Genomic DNA, 27,105 nt, shown 5'->3' with positions numbered 1-27,105 from the left:
TGAATGTATATCTCCATCGACGACCTCTGAATAAACAACTGTTGAACGGTATTTCATCGTCTTATTTTAAATTTAATATGAATATTTTTGCCATTATTATTCATTGTCTCGCTCAGAGAACTTGTTTGTGGACCGTTAGACTGTCAAAAAAATGCGAACTCCGAATTGAATTATTGCAAAGTTAAGCGTCGCCCAGCAAAGCAAAGCTCTATGAACATGAAAACAAGACTGGCACCTGCCTTACTTCATATAAAATAGGCTGGCATAATTATCATTAAAACAATCAACTTGATATGATATATGCAACGTACCATAAGAAAATGGCGAAACCGGCACACCACAGCTGAGTTTTATTTTTAAATAATAGAAAAGGCGATTGCAAAATTTACATCGAGTTGAATAACCTTTGTTGGGTAACAACTTTTAGGCAAGTAGTTTGTTACTGGCTTGTCTATTGTTAAGACTTTGAGATGCCGATGAGTGATTTGTTTTTTTTTTTGTTAAAGCAGCAATAAGGAAGATCGGCAAAAGATAAAAATTACAAAGGCTTTTCATTCGTTGCAATTAGGTTTGGTAAACCACAGCGTGGCACTCACAACTAGCAATTTGGTTTAAAAGACCAAGAAAATAAAAACTATGCGTTGAAAACATACAATTTGGACGGTTGTTATACCTAACACTATTTCTGGTAAAAATGATTTTCACCTCCATAGTGTGTGAGAAGTATAAATAAGATATTATACAATTTAAAGTTGTTTTAATATATTTCAATTCTTGGTGCAACGCAGCAGCAAAAACAATCCAGTGAGAAAACCTAAAAAAAGTGTTATGTCCAAAATTCTTTTAATGCAGGAAATAAGCGAATAAAACATCAGTTGGGTCACCTAATGCAATTTAAAATAATTCCGAATCGAAATCAAGTTTTGAAGCAATTTTTAAAATTTTATAAATAATCAATTAACAACTCTAGGTACCTAAATCCTTTTAATACGTGGTCTATAGCTAGATATACTTACTCCTTCAGATATTTCCAGCCCATGTGTTTTAAAGCTGACGAGTCAAATATCGACAATCCATTAATTTTATAAGCTTTTTATTTTATGTTTTTTGTTTATTATGTGTACGCTTCTCTTGATTTTTTTTTAGTTCGCAACAAATTTAATAATATACAAAGTAGCAACAAATTGGACATATTTTTTAACCCAAAATAAATACATTAGCAGGGAGCAGTTTTAAACCCTCGTATTTTAGGGGATGAACAGTCTGATATATCGGCGACGAATTACTAACGCAGTCAAAAACATTAGTCTACGAAAAGTTCCACGTCTCATACCGCCGTGTGCGGGCTTTAGTATTTACGGTGTAGTTTTGCAATTATTATTTTTTCTAAATCATATACATACTCGCGTCTTTTCAAAATTATTTTTTGAAAATTCCAACGTTATATTACAAGTAATATCCCGAAAGTTCACGCAAACTGCGTTCCAATGAAACTTTCAACATGTACACAACGTCAAAAGTTCAATAAAGGAAAAAAAAATCCACAAGATAGTATAGATGAAAAATGGATAATTACCGTTTGAAATGCTCTCGTATTCGATCTTCTCTAATATTATCGGGTAAATTTCCTACCCACAAATGTCTAGTCTCTCTGACCATTGTGCCCTAAACACCACATTGAGGAATTTTTGGTTTTGGGCGCACAAACACTATTTCACAAAAAAACACAGCCGTTTCAACTTCATTTTGGCGCACTCCGGGGTTACTCCGTTTTCGCCACCACTCGTTTTACCACATCACATCATAGCGACACCCACCAGATTTTAACACCAATTTTTTTGTTGCACTACCCCTCAATTTTTAACACTTTTAAAAAACCCGGTTGCGGGGCTTTTTCACTTCTTTTTCGCTCTATCTACACACAACATACTGCTAACGCGACTTCGAAATGCTTATGGTGTTCTGCGCTACGCCTTGTGTCAGCCCGCCGGCCCTATCCACGAGTTACGTTGCGCGATAACTGTTTACGCCGCGCGGCAGACGAAGAAAACTCACGAAACACGTCGATGAATCCTTCGGACGGTTTCGTGTACCGCGATATACCTGTCCTTTATATTTTGTCTCCCTCTGCTGGACCTTTCGGTCGCTTGCAACACTCTATTAACTTACCTGAAAACATCCACTGATATTTTCTATTTTTGTTTAAGTAGCAGCATAATATTTGTCTGTCGAGTTAAATACAAAAAAAATGACCATTCTTTTATTTTGCACGTGGTATATTACTTCTTTGTGATGTAAATTTTCAAGTTATTTGGAATACCTAATTAGAAAACAGTTAGTGAAACAGTATGCATCCATAAATCTTACATATTATGTATCCGGTTATTTTTACTAAAATGCTGAGATTCCAGATTGAGATTTCTTAAGGCAATTGACTGTTAAGTAAATAGTTATTATTATAATAATGGATAATGGCATACGTCAGTGGTCAAATCTGGCTACCTACGTTTAAATTGCTTTAAGGACTAAGACCCCGTTTGCTTTACATAGTTCTTAAAAAATCTGGCGAGTTTAGAATTTCGTACGTATGAATTTTATAAAATAAACGTAAAGGCCTAAAATAAAACGGCTGGCAGCGTGCTCCTAACTTTTTCAGCATGAGTAATAGTCCGTTTTAATTGAAGCTCCGACCGGTTCTACTACCCGTTCGGTGTGAAATAAGCTTAATCGACGTTGCCGTCATTTAAAGTTTATCCCGAATTGGTGCGTTTTTTTCCTCGTTTGGGTAATGAAAGTGCGACAAGATATCAAAGGAATAAACGATAAACTACGATTTTACAAAGATAAGCCTTTAAATACTTATTTTTAGACAATAAGATCAATTTATTAAAGAACTACTAAAACAACTGGGGTCCTGACAGGCAGTACCTAGGTGATTTATTTGTACGTATACCATTGGTTTTCGCTGGCTCTGGGATTAGTATTAAAGTAGATTTAAATGGTACGTTTTGCTATAGGCATGTAGCAGGTAATACCTAATACTTATATTAAATGTGTTTCAGCATTGGCCGTCTACCTTAATTTTCTTTTATCCCTCGAATGTAGTTCATGTGGCAACGCTGCGACGACCGTATTATTCCACAACGCTATTATACAAAATTCAATGGATTCTAGCACAATGGTTATTCTTTATAAATGTATCCTTACTAATCTTTTGTGGAAATTGTTCTGATGGAAACAAGTGCATTCCAACTTATTATGGTTTAAGTAATCATGGTAAACTACATAGGTAGATATAACCACCACAGGAAAAACCCAATTGGTATGGGAATACCTACATTTATACATACTAACACAGGTAGGTCCAAATATTTCACATTTTGGTATGGTTTTCCATATTCAAATAATTCGCTTTGATAATAGGTATGTATTAACTCCATATCCACGTACAAATACATACTACATATTTTTCTGTTAGCGGACACATTCTAAGATAACTATTTCAGCAATTCAAACTACATTTGTTGCAACTGTAGTTATTTATATCGGTACAAAAATGATTTGGAAAAGTATTTGCCCACTTTTGATAAAAACCGTGCAAGTTAATTATCGAGCTTCTGCGGGTGCCATCTCTCAGGACAAAATTTAAAGGAGCTCGTACTTATTTGAAGAAAAGAAAGATCCAATTTTAAATGTTTCTATTTTCCGTTAGATGGCGCACGGTTTTGTGTGGAAGAGTCATTACTTGAAATTATCAAGTAAAAAAATCATTAAAACAAATTTCATACGGAAAATCAAACTAGACAAAAATTAACTACAATAATATTAGTAGGCTCTTACATTTTATAATGTTCAATTTTATTTATTTAATTCATGTTTGCCAGGGTGGCGTGTAAGTTTCTCGAACTACATTATAGATGGCTCTGAAGTCGTTTTCTTTACCGCCCAAGAACGCGTTTCTTTGTATAAATGGTCAAACATTTTTCATATCGGCATCGCTTCTCGGCCTTTTGGCTAAGATCAAAGTGTAGTATCTGTTCTTATCAGCTTAATATCTGATACGCCCCGCATGCGGGGCCAGTATATTAAACTGATTTTTGGAAATTGATGGAGAATTAGGGGCTTGCTCCGCCTCCATCGCGGGTTGGCTCGGTATTGCAGTACCGCCGGGATCGGCCCATTTTAGGAAATTTAAAATTAAGTACTTAGGAAAATTACAAGAGAACTGTGTGGAAGATGCAAGGTTTTTAGCGATGTGAATCAATTAAATGCGTCCTCTGGTCAAAACGATGGTAGCCGAGCACTTAAAAGGCTCGTCAGCATACAACTGTTCCCCAACAAAGGTGCGATACTTGTTAATCTTGTCGGTTCTTTTTTTAGCGTCTTCTAAGTCTACATACACCACTTGTTCCTTGTTTTACTTTCTTCTGCTCTGGACTGTTTGTATTCAATTTTGGCTGGCATGTTTTAATCCGTCCATGTCATTGGTGGTCTTCCCGTGGGCCTTCGAAATTCGTATGGTGTCCAAAGTAGGACTGATTTTTGGCATTTGTAAGTTTCTTCCCTGGCAACATGTTCTGTGTATTCCCCATTTCAGTCTTAGGGCTATGTACACTACATCCGTTACCCTTGTTCTCTGTGTTATCTATGTATTTGTCTTCTTATCTTTAAAAGATATTGGCAAGATGAATGCGTCAAAAACTTTAGTTCTTAGATGTTCCCACAAATGGTTTATTTTCAATAAAAAATCTAGTTTTAATTTTTATTAAAATTTTTACATTTATCTTTTTTATTATTTATACACTTTAATTAGTTGTTTGGTATTTCAACCCTTTACATTCCTGGATGGGATTATGTTGATCAGATTGGATTAGTTTTATATTGCAAATAAAACGTCACTATCAATTACTTTGCAAGTAATTTATTAGGATTTAAGCACAAAAAGAACAAAATAAAAAAGGAAAATGTATCAAAAAAAATTTACTCATACAAAGAAATTCAGATATTACACAAAAGTTATTTTCAACGTATAACGTAAAAGCGTTTTACATCGAAGGGGTACATAGGTTACAGAAACGTTCTCTAAACTATAGGTACACCTATAATTCTAAAGATTTTCAAGATGTCAACGAAGCATAATAGTGTAATTCTACCATATAACGTAGAGAAGGCCATATTTTGTTTAGAGAGTAAAGACGTTTTTCTGAACAGAACGGAACTTAATTAAATTATTTACAAGTGCAAAAAACTTAACCTAAACGAAACATAAATCTTTAATACTAAAACTTTAGTAATACATATTGCAGTTGTACAAAAAAAACTTATAATATATTATAAACAAAGTATAAATGATAATAATCTGCTCAAATGGCTATTCTCTTTATTTTTTTCCACTTAAAATGCAAAAGGACTTACATTTTTAATAAATACTTTGTTATATACACTTAGTAAATAGACTTTCTGAAACAGAATTTTTGGGGAATGTTAACTTTGGTATAATTAGGTTGGTAAAGTGGTAAATTTAAATAATATACAGGATATATTAATAAATATCTAAATCTAAACAGTAGCGAAAATTAACTGAAAGGACCTTTCGAAAGTTGCTTAATTTCCGTATTTGTACCGGCATTCCCTTTTTGAAGTATTAAATTAAGCCACCTTCATAACCCTTTTCGAATGTACAAAAAAAAGAGAAAATATCACAAACACACAACAGGTTGTATTCAGAAAAACGTGATGCATAATAACTGACGTGCGACACTTATTCCACAAATGTGTTATTTTAATCTACATCTCGTATTATACACATCAATTTTTCTTTGCTAAAGACGTGGATAAAACCATTAACTACATCTAATTTGATTGTATTTGTGCTAAAGTGGAAGAAGTATCCCGTGCTGATTATAAATACTGAAATCTCGATCTTTATCGATCCTTCGAAACGAATCACTTGCCCTAATTGAAAAAAAAAAGATTTACAAGACTTTGGAACAATGCGATAGATGTCTTGCATATCGTAGCTGAACCCTTGAAAATAAAAACTGTATTTACTTCAGTGGTATCGTCGCATTGTATGCGTTATAACTCGAAACGTTTTCTTGAATTGAATACGGGATTTTTTATTCTGAAATTTTTAAAACACCGAATTTAAAGAGCACAAAAAAAATATCGAAATTATGCTGAAGGTTTGACTACCACTGGGCAACGTTGAAGGAGACCATGTGCGGTTTAGAAATTTCCATTAAAGATTTCAGGCCCTTTTTTGTATATGCCTAACTCGAAATTAACTGTCAATTAGAATTCAACGTAAACACAGGATTAAATAGTGAACTAACTAGGTTCGCCAAATCTTTAACATAACCACTGCATTGATAATGACCCAATCTGAAAATCGACGAAAGTTTTAAATTTCTTATTTTCAGAAGTGTGCAACCTGTCAAGAAACCTCATTGGGCGATTATTTTGGAGCACTTAAGGCGGTGCCCAAATTTTTAACGTTTGGACATATACCTAGACATTGCAGGACCGTTTGAAATGAAATTTAAATACCAATGGCTAGACAGTACCTGAAAAATAATTCTTTCAAACGTAGAAATAATACGAATCATCCGATGCAGATACTTTTTCCTTAGGTCGAGAAAACGCCCAAATCTCTTTAATCCATCGCGTCTTAATGCTGATACAAAATCCGAGATCTAATTACGTTTCCTACAGCGCTTCCGTGTTAATCTTTGAGAAGCTCCCTCAATCTCATGATCTCTTTGTGTGCCTGGGCCAGCTCACCCTGTAGAATCAGCTCCTTCTCCCGCAGCCTCTTAATATCCCTCTGGCAACTCTGAAAGAAAGTTTATTTAGCACATAATTAGATTCTTGTAATCATCTTCCTGTTCAATCTTGGGAGACGTTTTGGTGTTACATTAATACCAAACAGTTCTGTAATTTTTAATTTCATGATAATAGTTCTTAACATTTATTTATTTATGTCACTTATAATAAGCGTTCTATTAGTTGTAAGAAATTTCTGCATATTCTTATTTTTACACAATGTATTTTTTTTACATACCACATTCTGCCTGAGCAAATCTAATTTGTCGCACTTTAACCTGGTTACTTCTTGAACCAAAGCGTCTTGTCCAGTTTCTGCCCGTCCTCCGGGTGTTTCGCTACCGGGCCTGTCTTGGCAGACGCTGCAAGCCTTGGCGGCTGTTTCAGCTGAAGACATCGATTCGAGACCTAAAAGAATAATTTGAAGTCACTCCTTTACATATGTTTTTCAAGAAACTTACCAGTGTCGCTGTCGACATAACCTCCTGCGAGATGCTCCAAATCCTCCGAAGTAAGAGACGAGTCGTCGCTGGCTTCGCTAAGTGCTGGCTGATGGGAACCTGAAGGAGGTGCGTGGGCCGTGAGATCTGGCGACGAAGCCGTCGACGACCTACCGCTACCTGTACCAGATCCCACACTACTGGTTTTCTTGCCATTGGACACAATCGATGATTTAGAAATAGATCGTCCACTCTGCAACCAATTAAAATTTGAGAAATTCACTTTTTTTTGTTTGGGTTAGAGCTCTCGGAAACAAGAGGAAACATCTGGAGTACTAGAAATCCATTAGCACTTCGAATAATATTGTTGATTCTAATTTCCCTTCTCGTCAAGCTCTCTAGAATTATAGTGGGAATAGAACACCAAGTTGACAACCACAACTAATAAAATGTTTTGGACGTGCCTATCAGCAGCTTCCAGCACATTTTTCAGTTTTTTCATGTAATGTGAGGTTTAACAGTGTGGACTTTGAAACTCAATGCAGTGAATATATAATGAGAATAATAACCTACAACATACATGAAATCACATAAAACTGACAAGGCTTGGCTAGAAATTCACCCAATAGAGGTTAGACGACTGATGCGCTACTTGGTACTTGGCAATTTTAACAGACGTCTGAGAATCAGAGATCATAAGACCCTTGATGAGGAAGCAAATAGACGCCACAGAAATGTTGGCTCAGCATGCTGAGAATTTTCTGGTACAGTCAATATTTTGGGAGATGAAGGCGAAAAAAGGCACAAACTCAGAACTGACCACTACAGTCCCAATAAGGAATCAGGTTTAAAGATTAAAACTAACCGATGGCGTTGACTCGGATATGGTCGGTTGACTGGCCTTTTTCGATAATTTGTCGTGATTGTTTGGTGCAAGATTGTTGTCGCTCTGACTTGATTTAACTTTGGCTGCGCTCCATGCTTTCTTCACCGTGTCGATGAAGCGGGAGCCGGGGCCGGAGTCACCTTTGGGCGTTCCAGGAATTATTGTAGCGCTGCTTCCAAGAAACTCTGCAGTTTTTTCCTGAAAAGAAAGATTGCCTATGTGGGTTACTCCAACGCAGTTGAACTATCCAATTTAGCATAAGCTAAATCAAGTTAGGAGGATATATTGAAACGAAGAATGACAAAAATCAAATACCAATGAAGAATAATAATACAAAATGTATTACAAACTTAAAATTGCATAATCTCATAACAACCAAAATCATTTAAAAATATAGCTTATTTGATTTCCTTTACAATAGTGTTTAATATCAATCCCTTCAAGATACCAGGGAATATTTGCTTTTCTAAGATGTTATGAATAAGTGTGTAAAAATGTTAAGTACCTTGAGCTCATCTGTGAGTGTCTGCAAAAGGGACGTCCTGGTTCTCAGCTCCAGTTTAGCGAACTTTTCTGCTTTGTAACAGGCGTTTTCTGCGTTCACCAACTTTGTCAACAAAAACTCCTTAAATTCGACACCGTGATGAAATATAGCAGGAGTGGGAAGAGTCGGTCCAAAGAAGGGCACATCGTCACGCGCTGTCACACTTACTTTGTACCTGAAAAACGTTATTTTAAAAAGTGGAAGTCTCATCGAACGTCAATTTAGTGTTTACCTAACACTACCACAATTTTAATATAAATATATATAACATTTTTAAGTATTTATAGCAGTTAATAAATTAATGGGTCAGTGGGTGGTTCCTATTATTAATTTCACAGTAATTGGTGTTTACTTGTGAAGTTTTATAGTTTTTCGTAAACCTTAACCACACATCAATTTTCCTTCTACCTTCTGAATGGTGACAAGAGAGAGGAAACATTACACAAGTTTGCATTTATTAATGCAAGTATTCAACATTTCAGGTAGTATAAATGTAAAAGTTTAAGGAAAATTATAAACGCAGTTTTCCCCGAATACCTATTCGCTTATTATGTACAAGCATAAAAATGATAAAATAGATAAAGGTATTTGTTATCACTCCGTTGATTGGATTAATAATTATTAGAAATTTGTATCATCAAACTTAAATTGTTCATCGAATCGTAGAGAATGAAAACGATTTGACTTGACGTTAGATGATTTGACTTTTAACTATGGCTCATTATTTTTAAGTTCATTAAACGTATCTTACAAAATACCTACCACAACAAATCTTCCTTCGTGAAACATCATTCTGAATAAAATTGGTTTTAAAAATAATATATACAACTAACCATATTAAGGAAAATAATAGTTTCAGATGTAATTTAAAAGTAAGTTTGCGAAGCACTTTCGTTTTGTCTCGTTGCAATAATTATTGCGTCTTTCTTTTCTTCTTTCGAGGCCCAGTCCAGTACCAAAATGACACTTTTTTCGAAATACACAAGATTTTTTTCTACAAATAAAAATTACACGAACCGAAAATGCAAAAATGTCAACAGCACTGATGCTAGAAAAATCCATTTTGTTTAAGGTATTAGGAACAATTGCATTAAAAAGACAGTGCAAAATCAATAAGTACGTATGAACAAACATTATACGTCGCGCAGATTATAGACACCATGCAGACTTTTTTAGTCTGTGAGAAAATAGAATCGCTTCTCGCAGAAGAAGGGTTTTTTGAAAAGCTCTTACCATTTATTCGATAAATCTCAAAACAAACTCAAACTCGATTAATTCTGTACAGTTGAAGAGTAAAACTGGCCAGATTGGGATTACTTCAAATAAACATAAGCGTCGTGAAAAATGAAATAAATTTCAGAGCAGCAAATATCTGGACCTTGGCCGGGATTTTAATTTTACATTTTTTTGAAGTCGGCTTCTAAACGAACATTTTTTTACAAACACTTTAACGCCATTTTTTTTACCATAAGCGGGAATTTTGAAAATGGTTTAATGTTAAGAATGAAACGAACCAAAAATAATACCTCAGAATATGGCAACAATTTAGCAAAATAGCAAAACTGCAAAAAAAAATTAGCCCTCAACAATTAGGTACCCCTATAGGTTGCTTTATTTAGAAATGATGACCTCCTCCTTCTCCCCTTTAAACTTAATCGCCACCTTCTAAGACAATTTTATAAGCGTCTTCTATTCTTAAATCGGAGAGCTTCCTGCTTTTTCTGCTAGATCACCCTTTCTCTCGTTTTCAAAAATTCTTATTCTTATTATTGACGCATGGGAGCAGGTAGCAGTGTTGATAATTTCAGTACAGAAAATTAACCAATTAAAATTAAAGGATATTAAAAAAATAGATGGCCCATCGCTATTGCCCATCTCAATGGCACCAAACAAGAAAAAAATTGTTTTTATTACTCCAAGCAGAACTCAACATTTTTTCCATCAAGACTTGAATCGAACTTTTTTTGAGAATACCAATGAAGAAAGCTGAGAAACATCGAATATATAAAGCAGGCATAGTTTCACGTGTTTGGTTTGTCATCTTCTACTATTACGACACAATTTTTAAATTTTCTTCCGGTGCACGTTTTTAACAAACATGTCGACCTGATTTTTCTTTTGTCCCTTAGAAACCGATTTTCCCGATCAGCCACACCAAAACTTTTAACCTCTACGCCCGTTGAACTTTGCCGGTATTTTACAAACATGCACATCGTCCCGCTTTTCATGAGTTACCGTCCCCAATAAAATTTTATTGTCGGTTCTCATTCATTCGGAAAACTTGGCACTATCTTCGTCGTGCGACGCGCACGTTCCCTATTTGCGTTTCACTCACCTTCCCCGATAAAACGGAACTTTGCCGCTTAACGTCGAAACTATTTTGTCCATGGTTTCACTTACCTAGTGTTCGAAGTATTCGGATCTATGACTTGGACAACAATGAAGGCGTGGAGAAAATGAGACGCGATCATGTCGGGCGAGAACGGGGTATTTTCCTCTTGAAAAATTATCGCCACTATGTCGTTGCCTATGTGCCGCTTTCTCTGAAGCTGTTGGGGATCGTTGTCTCTGTACGGCAGCAGTGTCGATACGTGAAACATGATTTCTCGTTCTTTAAACACCTGTAGTAGTAAATATAATGCGATAAGAAAACTGATTGGGGACCAAACGGTCTAACATACACAACAGAATTATTTAAAATACAAAGGAATATAAATATTTATCGAAAAAAGGAACTAGCCTACGAGAAATAAATAAAAGCAGTAGTAATCTGGGAATGATTAAATTAAAATTTTGTCCATATAATGCGATCCAATAATAGCCTATTATGCAGTAAGTTTGATAAACTCGATTTTAGTCATGAGGGTGCTTAATAAATTAATAATAAACGGTCCCTGCATAATTTGGTATTTTAGCGTATAGAGTAGAAAAAAGGGATTTTGGATTAAATTTTAAAATTTCTCTGGTTAACTTTAACACATCTCAATTAATTAAATTCCTTAATTATCCATTTCTCATGTTTTTTTATTGCTGTATTGAAAAATTATAACCATGTGACATATTATTTTTCTACTCAGATCTGATCAGAGAATCAGAAATAGGACAGGCTGACGAGCGAAAATATATCTTCAAATCGTTGGATCAAAAAGAAAGATAATTGAGCCAAAAGATGTAAGAAGCTATAACTTTAACTCCGTGGTTCAGTTATTTGAAAAAACTGAAAAATGACATGGTATTTTCCATTTATTTTCATTTGGAAATAAATGGAATTTTAAGTTTCTTCACATGACGATATAGCCCGTATCGAGAGCTAGAACTTGTGCTTTTAAGATTTTAAACATATTATACGGGGGTGGTTGATTAACCGTAAATGAAAATGGGTGAAAAATACGCTTGTTCGATATAAACAGTATTGTAGACCTGGTCGAGAGCTATGACTTCTATGTTTTGAAAAAAAGTATAGTAAAAACTTAATTTCGGGTTATTAATATGACATTTTAATTAACTTTTTAGGAGAAAACCAAAACAACAGGAGTTTAATTTAACATTCTATTGCAGCTTTTAGTTTTCCTAAGTTAAAAAACTTGAAATAAAATATTTAACATTTTTTTAACCAATGCAATTTTAATTTAGTTTGTGTTAAATAACGTGCAACAAACAACGTGTCAATTCATTTCCCCAAGTAGGTTATTTTAGAAGCGCACTGTATAAGTTCACTTATAAAATGCAAGAAGAAAATAATCGTTATTAAAAATAAATATTGCGTCCCTACCTCGTAGACGGCAGTATCTCCCGTGTGTCCGTTTTGAATGTCCAACCCGCCCCTGTAACCTTTGTGGTCCTTGAGCTGTATCCTCTGACCCAATAGGCTCAAAAAATCATCAAATGCCGGACTCGTGACCCTGTTGCAAAACAATTCCTCCTCCGTTGTCTGGCCGAATTGTTGATACAGCACGCCGAACTTGAAATTGGTTACTAGAACATGTTCGTCGTATTGTGCTATCAGTTGGGACGACCTGGGATGCAGCACCTGCAAATTAAACCACAAATTATGGTTTTTATTACAAAATCATCCATAAGAGGCAAGTTTTGCGGCATGCAAGAAGAATTTCGGAGTGAAGGACAAGATATATGAGAGAAATCGAAGAAATACGTGCTAAAAACGTCCCCATCATATATTTAAATGAGACCTAGTTTGATAGCCACGATACCGTCCAGAAAGGATGGACTGATGGTGACAACAGGAAATGTTTGTTGAATGTGCCAGTTTCGCGGGGATACTACATGCGGGCTCTGAAACTGGTTGGGTAGATAACGCGTTTTTGCTTGACTACCACGAAAACATGACAGCAGACATCTTTAAAAATTGATTTTCTGAAAAATTGCTTAACAATATTTCAACAATAGTGTTGTCGTGATGGACAACGCCGGCTACCATTTTGCACAAGCCCATATCATTGCAATTTTAATCCAACCGAACTGATATGGAGACAGCTGAAACCCAAATAAGAAGAAACAACACCACGCTTCTGATGTAGAGAAACCCAAGCGATGTAGATGTGCGATTAGACCTTCATAAAATTTTAGCAAACATAAATACCTGATTATGTCGTAAAAACGGTATATCATTACGAACTAAAGCAGTGTTACTATTCAAAGGTCGAAAACAAGATCCAAGAAATAATAATTAAAAAAAAATGAGACTTCTCCAACTTACGGGTATGAAATTTTCAACGTTTAGTTCGTCGTTGAGTAGCTTGGCCATCCTTGCTGGTCCTGGATTTGGGCCAAGGTACGCCGATGGTACGATTTCGTGCTTGGTACCGGGCCTCAATCTGAGCAGGATCCTCGTGTGTTCCTGTTGAGCCACGTTTTCAGTTTTGAAAGATAGCAATACTGGGCCTAGGTTTTCGTCGGTGCCGATCAGGTTAGAATGTTCCTGGAAAAAATATATATAAAACAGAAATAAAAGTTGAACTGAGGTGGCTTTTACTTGATAAAAATCCATTTATCAAAATAAATAAGAACTAAAAGTTCAGATTTTCACGAAATTATATATTATGACATGACAATTGTTTCGACAACACCGTGTCTTTATCAAATGTAATATTTACAAACTACCTGCTACTATATATACCGAAAAATGACCATAAAACCTTAATTAATATTTTAAAGTTTGTAACATTTGTCAAAATGTGGTTTAAAAATAGCTTTCAGAACTAATAACACAATAGAAAAATATTTAAAAAACAATAAATCGAAATGTCCAAAATCCCAAAAATCAGGGGTCTACAGGTTGAAATGTGGATCTTGTCCTAAAATTTATATTGGACAAACAGGTAGATAGTTCAAGAAACGCATTAACGAATATATAAGAACGTTTAAAAACAATAGTCTAGATTCTAATTATGCTACACACTTAAACACAGAAAAACACATTTTTAACGACAATATGGATATTTTACATACAGCCACAAAAAGTAGAAAATTAAATTTATTGGAAGCCATGGAGATTAACAAAATGAGACATTCAAATGTATTGCTTAATGATGAATTAGATTTATTTTAATTTCCTTTATTGAACTTAAATTCTCGCAACAACATTAATTAAGGTTTTATGGTCATTTTTCGGTATATATAGCAGGTAGCAGGCAGTTTGTAAATATTACATTTCATAAACACACGGTGTTGTCGAAACAATTGTCATGTCATAATATATAATTTTGTGAAAATCTGAACTTTTAGTTCTTATTTATTTTAATTTTCAGAAATAAAAGAGTGTAGCGGAAACTTGGGATTTACAATTCAATCTGAAAATCTAGAAATGTTAAATCATCCAAAGGTCGCAAAATTTTTTTATTAAACAGTCATATCGATTAATGGTGTGCAAGTTTGATTTTCTATTTAACACTGTCAGAAAATCGATTTGGTCGCTTGACTTTTTTAACCTTTTTTCCACACATCAAAACTGTCACTTATACACACCAAAACTGGAGCAAAACCAGAAAGTGAAGGAATTTGTAAATGGAGATTTGGTAAGAACACAGTGTAAATTATTTTTTGTTTGCTAAAATCTAGGACATTTTCATGTTAAATCATGAAAAAATATATATTTTTTTTGTCGCGAAATACAGATAGGCAGATAATGTAACTACATCAAAAGCACTATAAAATTTTTAATTTGAAAATTCGGTGTCCGTACAGACAGTGTGAACAAATTTTTATCAATTAAAAATGTACACCGAAACAAAATATTACGCGGCCATTTTTGGAAATCGGTGAATCTTTTAACAGTATGCAGTGCTTTTATAGAATTATTTATGCGTTAAATGCTCATTAATTGCAAACTTAAAGGAGTGAAATACATGTAACTGAAAATCTAGTACAAGTAAAAGAATTCCTTAAATGCTAAGTGGCAGTAAGTATTTGCACTTATTCCTCACAGTGTTCGTTTAACACAAAAAGAAGAAGATGTTGTCAAATACATTTTACTTAATTTAGATCAGCTCGGTACTATAACTTTTCGCATAACAGCATTTAAAATAAATAATGACATGAAGAAATAAGATATTTAAATTTTATGCTGCGCCAAAACAGTGTGGGATCGATTGGACTCGCAATTGCATATTGTTGAATGTTCACGAATGCTGTACGTTGTGTGTGAAATTAACGCATTTGACGAAATACTACAACTGGTTTCAAAATGAATCGATAAACACAAAATACATTATAAGCGAAAATTCGAATATATAGAATATAATCGTTAAGCTTTAGCCAAAGACCCTTTTCTGTATGTGCGCCACATTCTCGAATACATAACGAAACTAATAAAACATGCTCGCAAATTGCAAACGGTTCAATGGGTAAAGGAGCCCGGAAAGAAAAATAACGCTGAAAAGTTTCCTTTTCCATATATCAGCGGCAACTTTGTAACTCCGAATAGATATTAATCTCGAATGTATATGGTATGGGCTACTATAATGCAACAGTAAATACATTAGAATGAAAAACAATAGTGCATGATAGTAAATGTATTTACAATAAGGTATGTGTATTTACCCATTTTCTGTATACGGTATAAGACATCTGAAGAACATTAGTTATATACTAATTATTTATTAAGTACGATCATCGTGTTATATTTCGGTTGTCATATTTTAAAACAAACAACAATCGGAGATACTCGGAGCAAGATGGATAGAAAATTTAAATAAACTCATATACCATTCAAATAAAACGTCTCTAGACTCTAGATCGAATTTTATGTTAGCTCTATAAAAACACAGTACGTTTTTTTAGGGAAGTTTTAGACCCAAAAACACTTATCTATAAGGGAGACACTACCAGAAGAACGCAAGGCTGAATACTTAACAAAATAGAAAAAAATTCATTGCCTTATTCCATCTTCGCGATATCATCGCGGTTACGGTTAATTTTCCAGTTATGTGGGAAGATGATAGATATTATTTTATTATTAGCGACATGAGCATAAAGACCTATCTGAATAGCCTCCGGCAGCCTATACGCTAACATGCCGTAGATAATGATAATGGTTCTTGTAATCTTCTGCCGTATAGCTTATTCTAACGAAATCGTAAAAATTTTAAGATTCTTAACTCTTTGGTGTTTTGCCTTTATTTTAGATATGATGATTTAGAGATGATAGAACAAATTAAAAACGAGCTAATTTTGAAAACCTCGCGAAAAAGCGTTGAGACCATCTACCCGATAACCATTTGTGAAAAAGTCTGAACGGAAAAATTATTCAATTCTTATCGAAAAGTAGCGACAACTACGATGTTTTAAATGGAAGAATCTGTGTATTGTTTGATTTTGTTCTCCACCGCCTCCTGGATATACGCTGGAAATTTATAATTTTATACAAGGTGTTTAAAAAAATCATTATTTCATCGTCCTACACAAAATGGGCGAAAAGCGTTTTTTTCAAATGGACCAACCTTGTTGCGCTGGTTCCTGTACTTATACAGTAAGTTTTCTGAAATAAAAAAAAATGAAGTACTACTAGGAACACAATAAAACCAGATCCGATTTTGTTTCAGTTAATTGGCCGATTGATGTAATTAACGCTTTAGCGTTGGAGATTAACCGGATATTTAGTATCCTTCCAAATCGCAACATGTCTCTAATTTGTTAAAACGCAAAAAAAATCATTTTCCAGAGATCCGGCTACTGTCTGGAAACCGAAGCAAAGAATGCACGTCCGACAATAAAGCTTTTGTGAGAAATCGCACCTTAAATCCATCTTTTGTGGACTCGTCGAAGTTTTTCTCCGTCCACGTGAAGTGTTTGCCAGCACAACGTCTCTCGACGCCATCTAAATTAATAATATCTTTTGTTTCCTGGGATAAACATTCAGATTCGGAGTAGGGTAGACCGAAACCCGAACTATAAAGAACCTCGAGATTAAAACTTAAGACGTTTTAATGGAAACTTGAGATCTTTGTTGCCCGAGGATTTCATTTTCGCGCACTGCAAAAGAAGAATGAAGAGTGTCCGCGACATTTTACTTAATCACGTAAAATCGTAAAAGTAAATGCGACAAAACGAATATTAGAAAAGCAAATAGTGTTATTCGATATTACTTCGTATACCTTAAATAATATTTTAAGTAGGCATAATTAATAACTAAATCGAAGTCTTCAAGTGCACGATAAACATATAATTCTTTAAAATTATATGTTTATAATTATATTTAAAATTACATATTATATTTAAGTACACATACTGACATCAAATGGTATTACATCAATATTTTCAATTTTCTTCCATAGAATCGTGAGAATATGTCTGTGTTTAAAATTTAAAAAGCGCATCTTTTCAGTCGCGTGTCGCACAAATAGTTTGTGATTCACTAGAATTAAAAATGATTTATTTTTTCTGACACACGTAAAACTGCCGTTACTGTTGCCGTTCTAGGTCTAAAAGTGTTCTTTCCGATTGTACGCTTTGGAACCAAAATACCTCTTCAATGTCTGTGTAATTTCAATTTTGTTTTTAATATTATATATCCCAGAAAAAAATTGTTTGTGAATTGGGCATATTTTTATATGGAAATACCAATTTGCAAAGTTGAGGAAACTGCAAATGGAGCCTGAATTAGTTTCTAGTATTCGATGGTCGTTATTTACTTTTGATTTTATTTGATTTACTTATCGATTTGATTACCTACTAGGAAAGAGTCACCAATAAACTAGGAATGAATAAGATTCAACAAATAATTAAAAACTACAAATATAGTATGTATACAGCCGGTCGGAATGATGAGAACATGCGTGTTTGGCCACTAAAGACCCATCTTACCATCTTAAGTCCTAGGTACAAAATGTTTTTAAAAAATTGTTATGAGTTGCATCCTCAAGGAATTTCGGTTTAACAATTGCAAAAAATAAAAGATGAAAGATGATGAAATGAAAAATATTTCCCAAATTGTTTTTGTGTACATATCATTGGAAGGTATGCGGATAGCCAATATTAATGTTTTTTTTATAAACCTTTCTTAATGAAATGTAGGTGGCTCTATTACCGTTTATCCGAGAACATATAAGAATGCATTTTAAAAATAAATGACGTTCGATTCGACGGCGTCACTGAAACTTCAGGAATGCGGTTTATATCTGTTACTTCATAACAAATCTATAACAATAGTTATCCCTGAACATCGAACAAAAGAATGCAAAATTCTTACATGCACTTGTAGACCGCGCATGACTGAATGTGGCGATATCTACACGCGAGAAAATCTGGAATGATTTTAAAAAATAATACCGGGAATCATAAATTTGTCGTCGCTCGACAATACTCAGTAGTGATGGGTATAATCGGATGATATCATTCGATTGATACTTTGGTCTGCAGACGTTGCCAAAAGATCTTGAGGAAATGGTCCGACTTATTTTTGCACTAGGTTATGATACGGATTTAATGGCACTTTCGAAAATTATAACACAGCATCGTACAATTACATATTACAATTTTGAACAAATAAACCTATTTTGGAAAATTTAAAAAATATGGGTAGCAACATTCCTTTCAGATAGGCATTTATTTTTATATCTTCTAAAGCAGAAGTTTACACCAAAGATAAATAAGAATTTGGAGTAGCCGTGTATATTTATTCAAACAACGCTGATTGATGCCAAACTGATCATTAGATGCCGAGACCAGTAACGAATTATCGATTATTTTTCATTCGAATGTTCCCAAGATTATAATATTCGGTAAGTCTCAATCGAAGTGGGCCTAAAATAAATCTGCTTTTTCATTCGACGCTATAAAATGAATATTAAAATCTTGCTCAATTCGAGTGTCTTCGCAAACCCTATTAAACTTTCCAAAGCAGTATTAAAAGTCCGGAAAAGTGCCGCAGCCGTGCAACTGTCAAAGGATAAAAGGATTTTTGAAGAAATCCTAAAGTTTATGTCGTTTGCTTCTTGCGATAAGACCCCGCCTAACAGAGGTTATGTATGCATCTAGAGATTCTGAGTTATGCTTATCTTTGGCGACAACATAAGGACTTAAAAGAAATGAGCAAGTAATCTATAATCTAATATTAATGTGTTTATCATCCAGTTTGTTAGTCGAATTTTTTAACTAAATAATTTAGTTTGCCTGGTTTTTATTTTCACAAAACTTTTTTTAGTTTAATGAATTTCATCCTACCCCTTTATTACAAACTTGTTCCGCTGAAAAATACACCACATTTTATTTCGATTTTTTGTGATAGAAATTACTTAACAGTTACGAGGAATTTTCTTGAATTTCAACATTCGGAACAAGAAAATAGACAGCCCGTTCGATGTCATACATGTAACGAATATATTTTGAAAAAGGTTTTGAAAATGTGGCATTAAAAAAATACAAACTCAATTTTTTACTTTCCAGTTGCTGGAATTACATTAAAAAATGAAATTGACTAATTGAAGGGAATTTGTTTCATTTTTTCTTTTTGTTTTAAGATACAAAAGTAAACAAATATTCTTCAACTTTATTTATTATTTTGTACGGGACTCCGATTTTTGTATTTTTCATTTTTAGTTAATTTTAAATTTAATTTAATTTTTTACCCTCTCTCTATTGCAAGTGACTTTCGAACTTCAACAAATATAATAAATAATCTTAAAGAAAAGCTTTTATATCAAGGCAGGATTTTATATTTTCTGAGATCGTATTGGTAATAGTCGAGTTCGAGACACTCTCCATGAAACTGGTAAGATTGCACTGTACTGAACATCATATTACAGCAGTCAAAATAAAAAAAATCGACCGTAAGTATCGAGTTGAAGTTTAAATAGTCAACGAGCGGCGATTTACTACTCGAATCACAACATGGAGGACATCTGTTAAGATTTACCATCGTAGATTTATTACTCATTGGACAATAAACGTATCACCAGACTCAATTGCTCCGCATCTCTTCCTGGTTAGTGAAATGGCAATCGCGGTTAGATGCGAATCTTGTCTGACAGCAACAGATGGATGATTGTGGCGCCACATGCCGACAAAATTATCATTTACGTTACGATACGGTATAACGTTAACCAAGTAGATCATTTGATGAGGCATAGGTGTCCGTAAGTTAGCAATTTAGTCGTAGTTGTTAGGTGTAGAGAAGTACTAGGCTTGAAAACGTATATATTCCTTTGGGTTGCGTTTTTGTAATATTGGTTTAAAAATATTCGATAAGATTCATATACTGAATAACAAAATTTATATATCTCATATGCTTGAATAAATAATGTTGGTCTTCCACAAAATTATTGCACCAAAACTCGATAAGTGAATAACAAAATAAGAAAAGAACAGATACATACAGACAGAAAATAGACATAAGATACCAGAATAGGACAGCGGTTTTTTTCGTATCTTTTTTTAAAGAAACTTGACTTTCAGACACCGAAAAGGGAATTTCGTATCCAATTTGATCTGTCCTCTATGTAAACTGTAAGATGGATATAATCATTTAAAATTGAAGATAAAAGAAATCAGCAATTCACGTAGAAAACAAAAATATCAGTCAAACTCGTCGAGATTTGTAAATGCTGATGCGTACGGCACTGGAAATGCCTTATTACCTTACAATAGTCACTTCTCTGCTATTTGGGTACGTATTATAGCGTGCATAAATGACAGCATTGTACTATTGGCGCCAGATTATACGTCTATTGCAAATTGCGCTCCATCACTGATGATTTCGATTGCCTTAAAAGGTAGTATCTATTTGGGTGGATCAAAGCTATTTATTCCAAATCTTGGGGAAGTAAAAGTATACATATAATAAACGGGACACTCGCTGCTTTCGAAGTGGCAAAAAAAAAACTTTCAAGTTTCTTTTCTGGTAAGTAAAACACGCAAAGCTTATTCTTTATTCTGCATTATTCAACTGCGGCTTTTAATGGTCACGTGCCGCTTGCGAAACGTATAATGGCTTTAAAGTAATAAAAGTTCGGATTAAGTTTCGTTTTTAGTCGACTTTTAGACCGTTCCACCTATTTGCGCTGCTTTATAGCCGACATTGACTAATAGCTGTACTGTGATTAGATTAGAGTTCAAGTTGTTGCGTTTTTTCTATTTTAATACCGATATATATTAGAATCATTTCGTGAACGGGATTCGAGGACAAGCGAGGGCAAATGCAAATGAACAGGCAGCAGAGAGATAAGCGCACACAACCGTTGCATCCGAATACCTTTGTAAACTCGAGAGAACTTTCTGAAACAGACTACGTTTTGACCTAAATATTTAATCAGATTTGAAACCGTAGTCTGAATTATTAGGTACATTCATGATGGTAAGCTATGCTGATATAACTTAATAAAACGTAGTAATATTTCCATTCAGAAAAACTGGACTTTTCATGTTTTGGGATATAAAATATAAGGGCCGAAAATGTCACAATACAAGAAAATGTAACTGCATCGATACCAATACTAATACTCTAAGCAAAATTTCTGTAAATCCAGGTAAAGGAAACCCAACCGATGGATAAGTCGCTGAAAAAACCTGTACACTTCTCGAAATATCCCCATTTTACAAAGATCCACATTGATTTACCCTATCCAACAGTACCATGTAGTTTAAACAATGCTTTATTACATAAAAAGTAATTTCTTTAATAATTCACGTTTCAAACAGTAAATTTGTACACACCCTGTAGAAGGTTGGCAAATTTTTATAATTCAATTGTCACAGGGTATTCCTGCTGTAATTCTCACAATAACTAAGAGGAATTTTGTTAAAAACGAAAAACTAAACATACCGAGGCATTACATTCGAAATATCCCTTCAAAAATATTCTCATCCTTAGTCAACGACCATAAATATGCAGCATTTCCGGTATCATCTGTATCGGTAACAAAACACCGAAACGACTTTGTTCTCGTCCATCCGAGCCCATGAGAATGGGAATCTTCTCACCAATCCCTCTGTCTCGCTCTTTCTGGCCCATTTGCTTACAATGTTAATTGCTAGGTGCAGAATAATTAAGCGTTAAGCATTTTTTAATCACATCCTGACAGATATAATTAATATTGAGTTTGCATATTTAATCGAATTTGTATTTGTACAGCGCGTGCTCATATTTGATCTGATTTCTTGAATAGACTATATTATTTAAATAATAGAAAAAATTAATCGCTATCTTAGGGTCCGCAAAAGTAATATTTAAATATATTTTTTTTAAATATAAATTTTGCCAATATTTAAATACCAACCAAACTAAAACTAACTCCTTGCTAATTTCTATTTTTATTTATATCACCTCATTATGAATGAATGCGTAATGAAAACTCGCATTTCTTTACGACAAACATCGAAAGTAAAGATTAGCTATTTCGAAACAAGGTCTCAAGAAAATTAGACAGGATGAAAATCTCAATTTCTTATATAAACAACGCGAAATTCGCTAAACTGCTATAAAATAATTCCGAATGGAGACCAGGGAGTCAATTCAAACGTTCCTGTTCCGAAATGAACATCTTTATTTACTTAGTTCTTTCTCGAGAAGAATAATATAAAGTTTTAATGGTCGCCTGCGGGAACGATCCGGAAGAAAGAGCGCTCTCCCGAAAGTAATCGTTAAACCGGAAAAAAGTCCGAGTTAATTTAAATTTGGAATCGCCGTCGTTCTCGGGAAGCCCCAAAAATATTTTACACAAATATGTGTTCCGTAATATCTATAGCGTGAGCTATATATTTAAAATTCCTTCGTCTGAACGATTATAATACCGAGCAGGCACGACGGGAACCTTTTTGGTAAAATAATCTCCAAAACAAATGACTTTAACGCGTACGAGGTGGAGCTGACCTCAGATAAACCGATCATTAAGGTGGGGCAACGGTTTTAAGTTAATTTGGTGCTTAGACGGTGGGAGTGTAATTTAAATCCATTAGCATTTTTAAAATTTCGAAGACTATGAAGAATGACGTCAGACTAGTTCAGACAGACCAGTCGTCTGTTTCGTCTGTATTTTATTTTTCTACATTTTTCGTTCGTATTTTTAAGTTTACAGAAACAATTCAAAAACTTAGATAGTTATTTTCTCTCAAAAAATAAAGGGAGTATTTTTACTTTTCTAAACTGTTTCCCCTAAAAAAACTTATTCTTGTTTAAAGCAAAAAAAAAAAAAACTTGTTTTGGAGTTATTGAGGTTGTAGCAATCTCATAATAACGATGGTTTCAGAAACAACTGTTAAACAAAATTAATAATTTTTAACTCAAATTTTAAAAAACGATTTTTCAGATTTTCTTATAAAGGAGGCGTTTTTCGGACACACGTTTATTAACCATAATAATGTTCTTTTTTAATATTCTCTTTATTACAGAAATTACCAAAGTATTTTCGAAGCACACGGTGATAAATGATGCTAACAACTACAGGCCGATTTCAATCGTGCCTTTGTTCGGAAAAATTTTTGAGATCTTCCTAAAAGATCAGCTAACTTCTTATATTAATAAGATCGAATGTCTTTGTGCTGGTCAGTTTGGATTTAGGGGAGGGTGTTCGACGATCCAGCAGTGTCTAAAGTTGTGAATGGGATAGTTGAGGGCCCCGAGGGGGGTGAATTCGTTGGTTTGACCTTGAGTGATCTCTCCAGGGCCTTCGACTGTGTTTCTCACCAGCTTCTTATTAAAAAGCTATACAGATATGGTATACGAGGTCTGCCCTTAGATCTTATAGCGTCCTACTTGCAGGGCCGACAGCAGTTTGTAGAATACCAGGATGACCGTTCATCACTTGAATCAGTAGTAAGCGGGGTGCCCCAGGGTTCCGTCCTGGGCCCGCTACTATTTACAATCTACATAAATGACCTTTATCATTTCTTGGCCCCCAATCACTGCGTGATGTTTGCCGACGATACATCCTTCACTACATCTGCTAACAGTGTCGAGGAGTTGTCCGTTAGGGACAGGGCTAATGTCTGGTTCGAAAATAATTATCTTAAATTAAATTTAGACAAGACCCAGAGTATTGTGTTTTCCTCCAATTGCTTGGTAAATAGTGGACAGTCCGTCAAGTTGCTTGGCATTAGGATCGATGATAGTCTAAATTGGAAATGACATATCTCAGACCTGAAAAATAGATTGTCCAGCAACATATTCGTTCTTCGACGACTGAGAGGCCTGATAGGAACAAGGACTCTGCTTATGGTCTATTTTTGTTTGTTGCATTCGCACTTATGCTATGGCACGGTGCTGTGGGGTGATTCCTCAGCTGCTGTGGAGATTTTTAGAATGCAGAAAAGGGCCATTCGAGTCGTTGCTAATATAGGATATAGGGACCATTGTCAACCTTATTTTAAAAAATTTAAAGTGATGCCCCTTCCTTGCATCTATATCTACTACCAGTTATTAGAGATGCTGATACTAATCCTGATTGCCATGCCTATCCAACTCGTTCGGGGGATCTCCTAAGACGGCCTAGGTTTAGACTGAGGAAGTCTGAGAGCAACTCGTTGAACCTAAAATTGTATAATGTTTTGCCAGGTACCACGAAAAAGATGAGCAATAGAAAATTTAAACATACTATTAAAGAATTCCTACAACGGCATTGTTTTTACTCCCTGCGAGCATACATTGACACTGTCACTGGTATCGATGCGCAATAAAACTGTATAGTACTATATAATTTTGTTTGTATTAGATGTGTGTTTTTATGTTATTTTTTAATGTGATTTTATTACACTTGAATATAACTTCTGACTTGCTACAATTGTACGTTCCTTTTGTACGAAACGTAGTCAACAAATATATCTATCTATCTATCTATCTATCTATAAACCCGTAATAAAATTCAAATTCTCAAGTTTACACCGGCTTCGAGAACGTCTGCTGCATTTGCGAACTCATATCATTGGAGAATTTTCCGGTTCTCCAGATGATAGTATATGCGTCGAGTAGGTAAAAAAGAGTAGTGTTCGAACCAAACCAACATTAGGAGTGGAATTTAGGGTGATCCTATACATAAAATACTGACTCAATTTTTTTTAATAGTATATTTCAATATCAATACGTTTACTAAAAGGCCACGCTTGTCACAAGTGACTCCTTCGGACAACGATGTGATACACAGGTTAGAATAGTTATAGTTTTAACACATGAATAGCGTTGAATTTTTCTATCATAAATCAGTCATAAAATTTATGACGTATTAATGAGTTGCTTTACAAAATAAATAAGAACTAAAATTTCAGCAATTGACTTTCAAATCTGAACTTTTAGTTCTTATTTATTTTGTTAAATGGATTTTCATCAAGTAAAAGCCACCTCGGTTCAATGTGTTGCTTTATCTTAAATGATTGACTATTATCCTTTACAAGCGAATACAGAGTGTAATAAACAAAATATGTACATCTAAATGTCTACGTCTCAATTTAACCAAAACCGCATTTGTTGGCAGTCTAATGGGAACCAAGACGCAGGTGGGAAGTCACTAAAATGTTCTCGAAGATTTTTTTTCGGTTTGTATCAAGTCCGCACCTTTCCACCGCCCTCGTTGAATTCAATGGTGTCATTAATATTCCGCCTATTGTTATTTAGATAAACCACAGGCGCCAATGTACAGGGCGCGTACGGTATTTGAGGGCATCCCGTAATTTATGGAGAACAATTTTTGTGTGTGTTTTTTTTTTGTCAGATAATCGATGAAGGGCTATAAAGTAACACAAGAAATGAAGAGACATGCAGTTATCATCGCTACATGCGCGAAACACATCGATTTAGCAATCTCCAATTTTCTCAACTGCGCCCGATCGTTCGTACATAAGGTTCGTAGTGGATTGCAAGCATCATCTGGCAAATGCAAAACGCAAAAGACATAAGGAACGTTCAGACACTACTAGAAATACACAATTTGTCCAACAAGTGCAAGAGATCATTCACGATGAGGGCTATTGCGAGGAACCTTAATGTCTCTGAGGGTCTAATCCATCATAAGTCCTACGTTATGCGCAGACGACAGTTTATGTCGGCACAAATTAGGAATCAAAGACAAGATACAAAATTGACAAAATTGATGCTCTTGACTATTACGTATGGGGCGCAGTTGAACGAGAGACCAATAAACATCCCCATAACACTAGTTCATCGCTGAAGGATGCTATAATAACCACAATGATCAACATGAAGAAAGAACATTTGATTCGTTATGTAAAAATTTCGTAATAAATTTTGCAATAAATATGAATAAATAAATATTAATATCAATTTTTCCTCAAATATCGTACACACCCTGTATACTGGCTAGTTAGTCGCAGAGACTTAACTCTAATAGCGTAAAGATTTTCAATTTAGTATCACCAGAATATTTGCAATATTTACATATTAACATATTTTACAATTTAGAGGTCATAAAATTAGTCTCTGCTAATCAATTTCGCTGGTCTATTCAGCAATCCGACATCCATTATTATTGTAACTATGTGGTCATCGCCAACATAACTGAGTGAACTTTTCAACAAAGTCACCGACACAAGTCATAAATAAAGCCCTAGGAACTTACCCTTCCAACAAAAAATCGCCTGTAACACTTCCCGGTATCGTCAGTCTCAATCTTCGCTCTCCAACTCTGGTGCGGAACTACCGGCACCCCTCTGTGATCAAATTGCTCATCGTGATCCGTTCCGTCCACCCAGTAACCCTTGGGAGGTCCAGCTATCATGGGATAGGGACTTCCCCGTCCAAGAGTCTCTTGAAGCAAGCGTCTCGATTGGGCCGGCTGCTGTGGTGACGACGGTGGTGTCGCGCCACCTGGCGGCTGAGTATTTATCGTTGGGGATATTTTAATGTTGTTGTTGTAGGACAATCGAAGGTCATCTTTCGGTTCTTGCTGGTGCTGGTTTTTGTCGAGAAGAGCGCTTGAACTAAACTGGCGTTGCGTTGGCGGCGGCTGAAA

At 34.7% G+C, this 27,105-nt stretch overlaps 2 protein-coding genes and 1 non-coding gene across 12 annotated transcripts in view; 1 reads left to right on the top strand and 2 right to left on the bottom strand.

Annotated features, from left to right (window-relative positions):
* LOC132699381 (protein split ends) overlaps window positions 1-1,976 on the bottom strand; it is a 136,430-nt gene extending 134,454 nt beyond the window's left edge. For all 4 annotated transcript variants that reach the window (XM_060666046.1, XM_060666049.1, XM_060666047.1 and 1 more), the window contains exon 1: window positions 1,577-1,976. In XM_060666046.1, the coding sequence (XP_060522029.1) occupies window positions 1,577-1,659 (83 nt within the window). In that variant the 5' untranslated portion in view covers window positions 1,660-1,976. The remainder of the gene's footprint in view (window positions 1-1,576) is intronic.
* A 2,018-nt stretch (window positions 1,977-3,994) lies between these two features.
* On the top strand, window positions 3,995-4,186 carry LOC132700224 (U2 spliceosomal RNA). Its single transcript, XR_009618611.1, has one exon. It is a non-coding gene; the product is annotated as a U2 spliceosomal RNA (small nuclear RNA).
* A 706-nt stretch (window positions 4,187-4,892) lies between these two features.
* Window positions 4,893-27,105, bottom strand: part of LOC132699106 (rap1 GTPase-activating protein 1) — a 373,626-nt gene continuing 351,413 nt past the window's right edge. For 5 of the 7 annotated variants that reach the window (XM_060665596.1, XM_060665597.1, XM_060665599.1 and 2 more), the window contains 9 exons: window positions 26,713-27,099; window positions 13,413-13,634; window positions 12,468-12,725; window positions 11,096-11,316; window positions 8,657-8,870; window positions 8,131-8,349; window positions 7,287-7,518; window positions 7,064-7,233; window positions 4,893-6,835 (listed from right to left, as the gene is read on the bottom strand). In XM_060665596.1, the coding sequence (XP_060521579.1) occupies window positions 6,725-6,835; window positions 7,064-7,233; window positions 7,287-7,518; window positions 8,131-8,349; window positions 8,657-8,870; window positions 11,096-11,316; window positions 12,468-12,725; window positions 13,413-13,634; window positions 26,713-27,099 (2,034 nt within the window). In that variant the 3' untranslated portion in view covers window positions 4,893-6,724. The remainder of the gene's footprint in view (window positions 6,836-7,063; window positions 7,234-7,286; window positions 7,519-8,130; window positions 8,350-8,656; window positions 8,871-11,095; window positions 11,317-12,467; window positions 12,726-13,412; window positions 13,635-26,712; window positions 27,100-27,105) is intronic. The other 2 variants (XM_060665601.1, XM_060665602.1) reach the window with 1 other exon arrangement.

The sequence above is a fragment of the Cylas formicarius genome, unplaced genomic scaffold (assembly GCF_029955315.1).
Source record: "Cylas formicarius isolate icCylForm1 unplaced genomic scaffold, icCylForm1.1 PGA_scaffold_3__17_contigs__length_32017465, whole genome shotgun sequence".
NCBI classification, from domain to species: domain Eukaryota; kingdom Metazoa; phylum Arthropoda; class Insecta; order Coleoptera; family Brentidae; genus Cylas; species Cylas formicarius.
The sequence above is the reverse complement of the archived record's forward strand: the minus strand, read 5'-3'. Positions and strand labels throughout refer to the sequence as shown.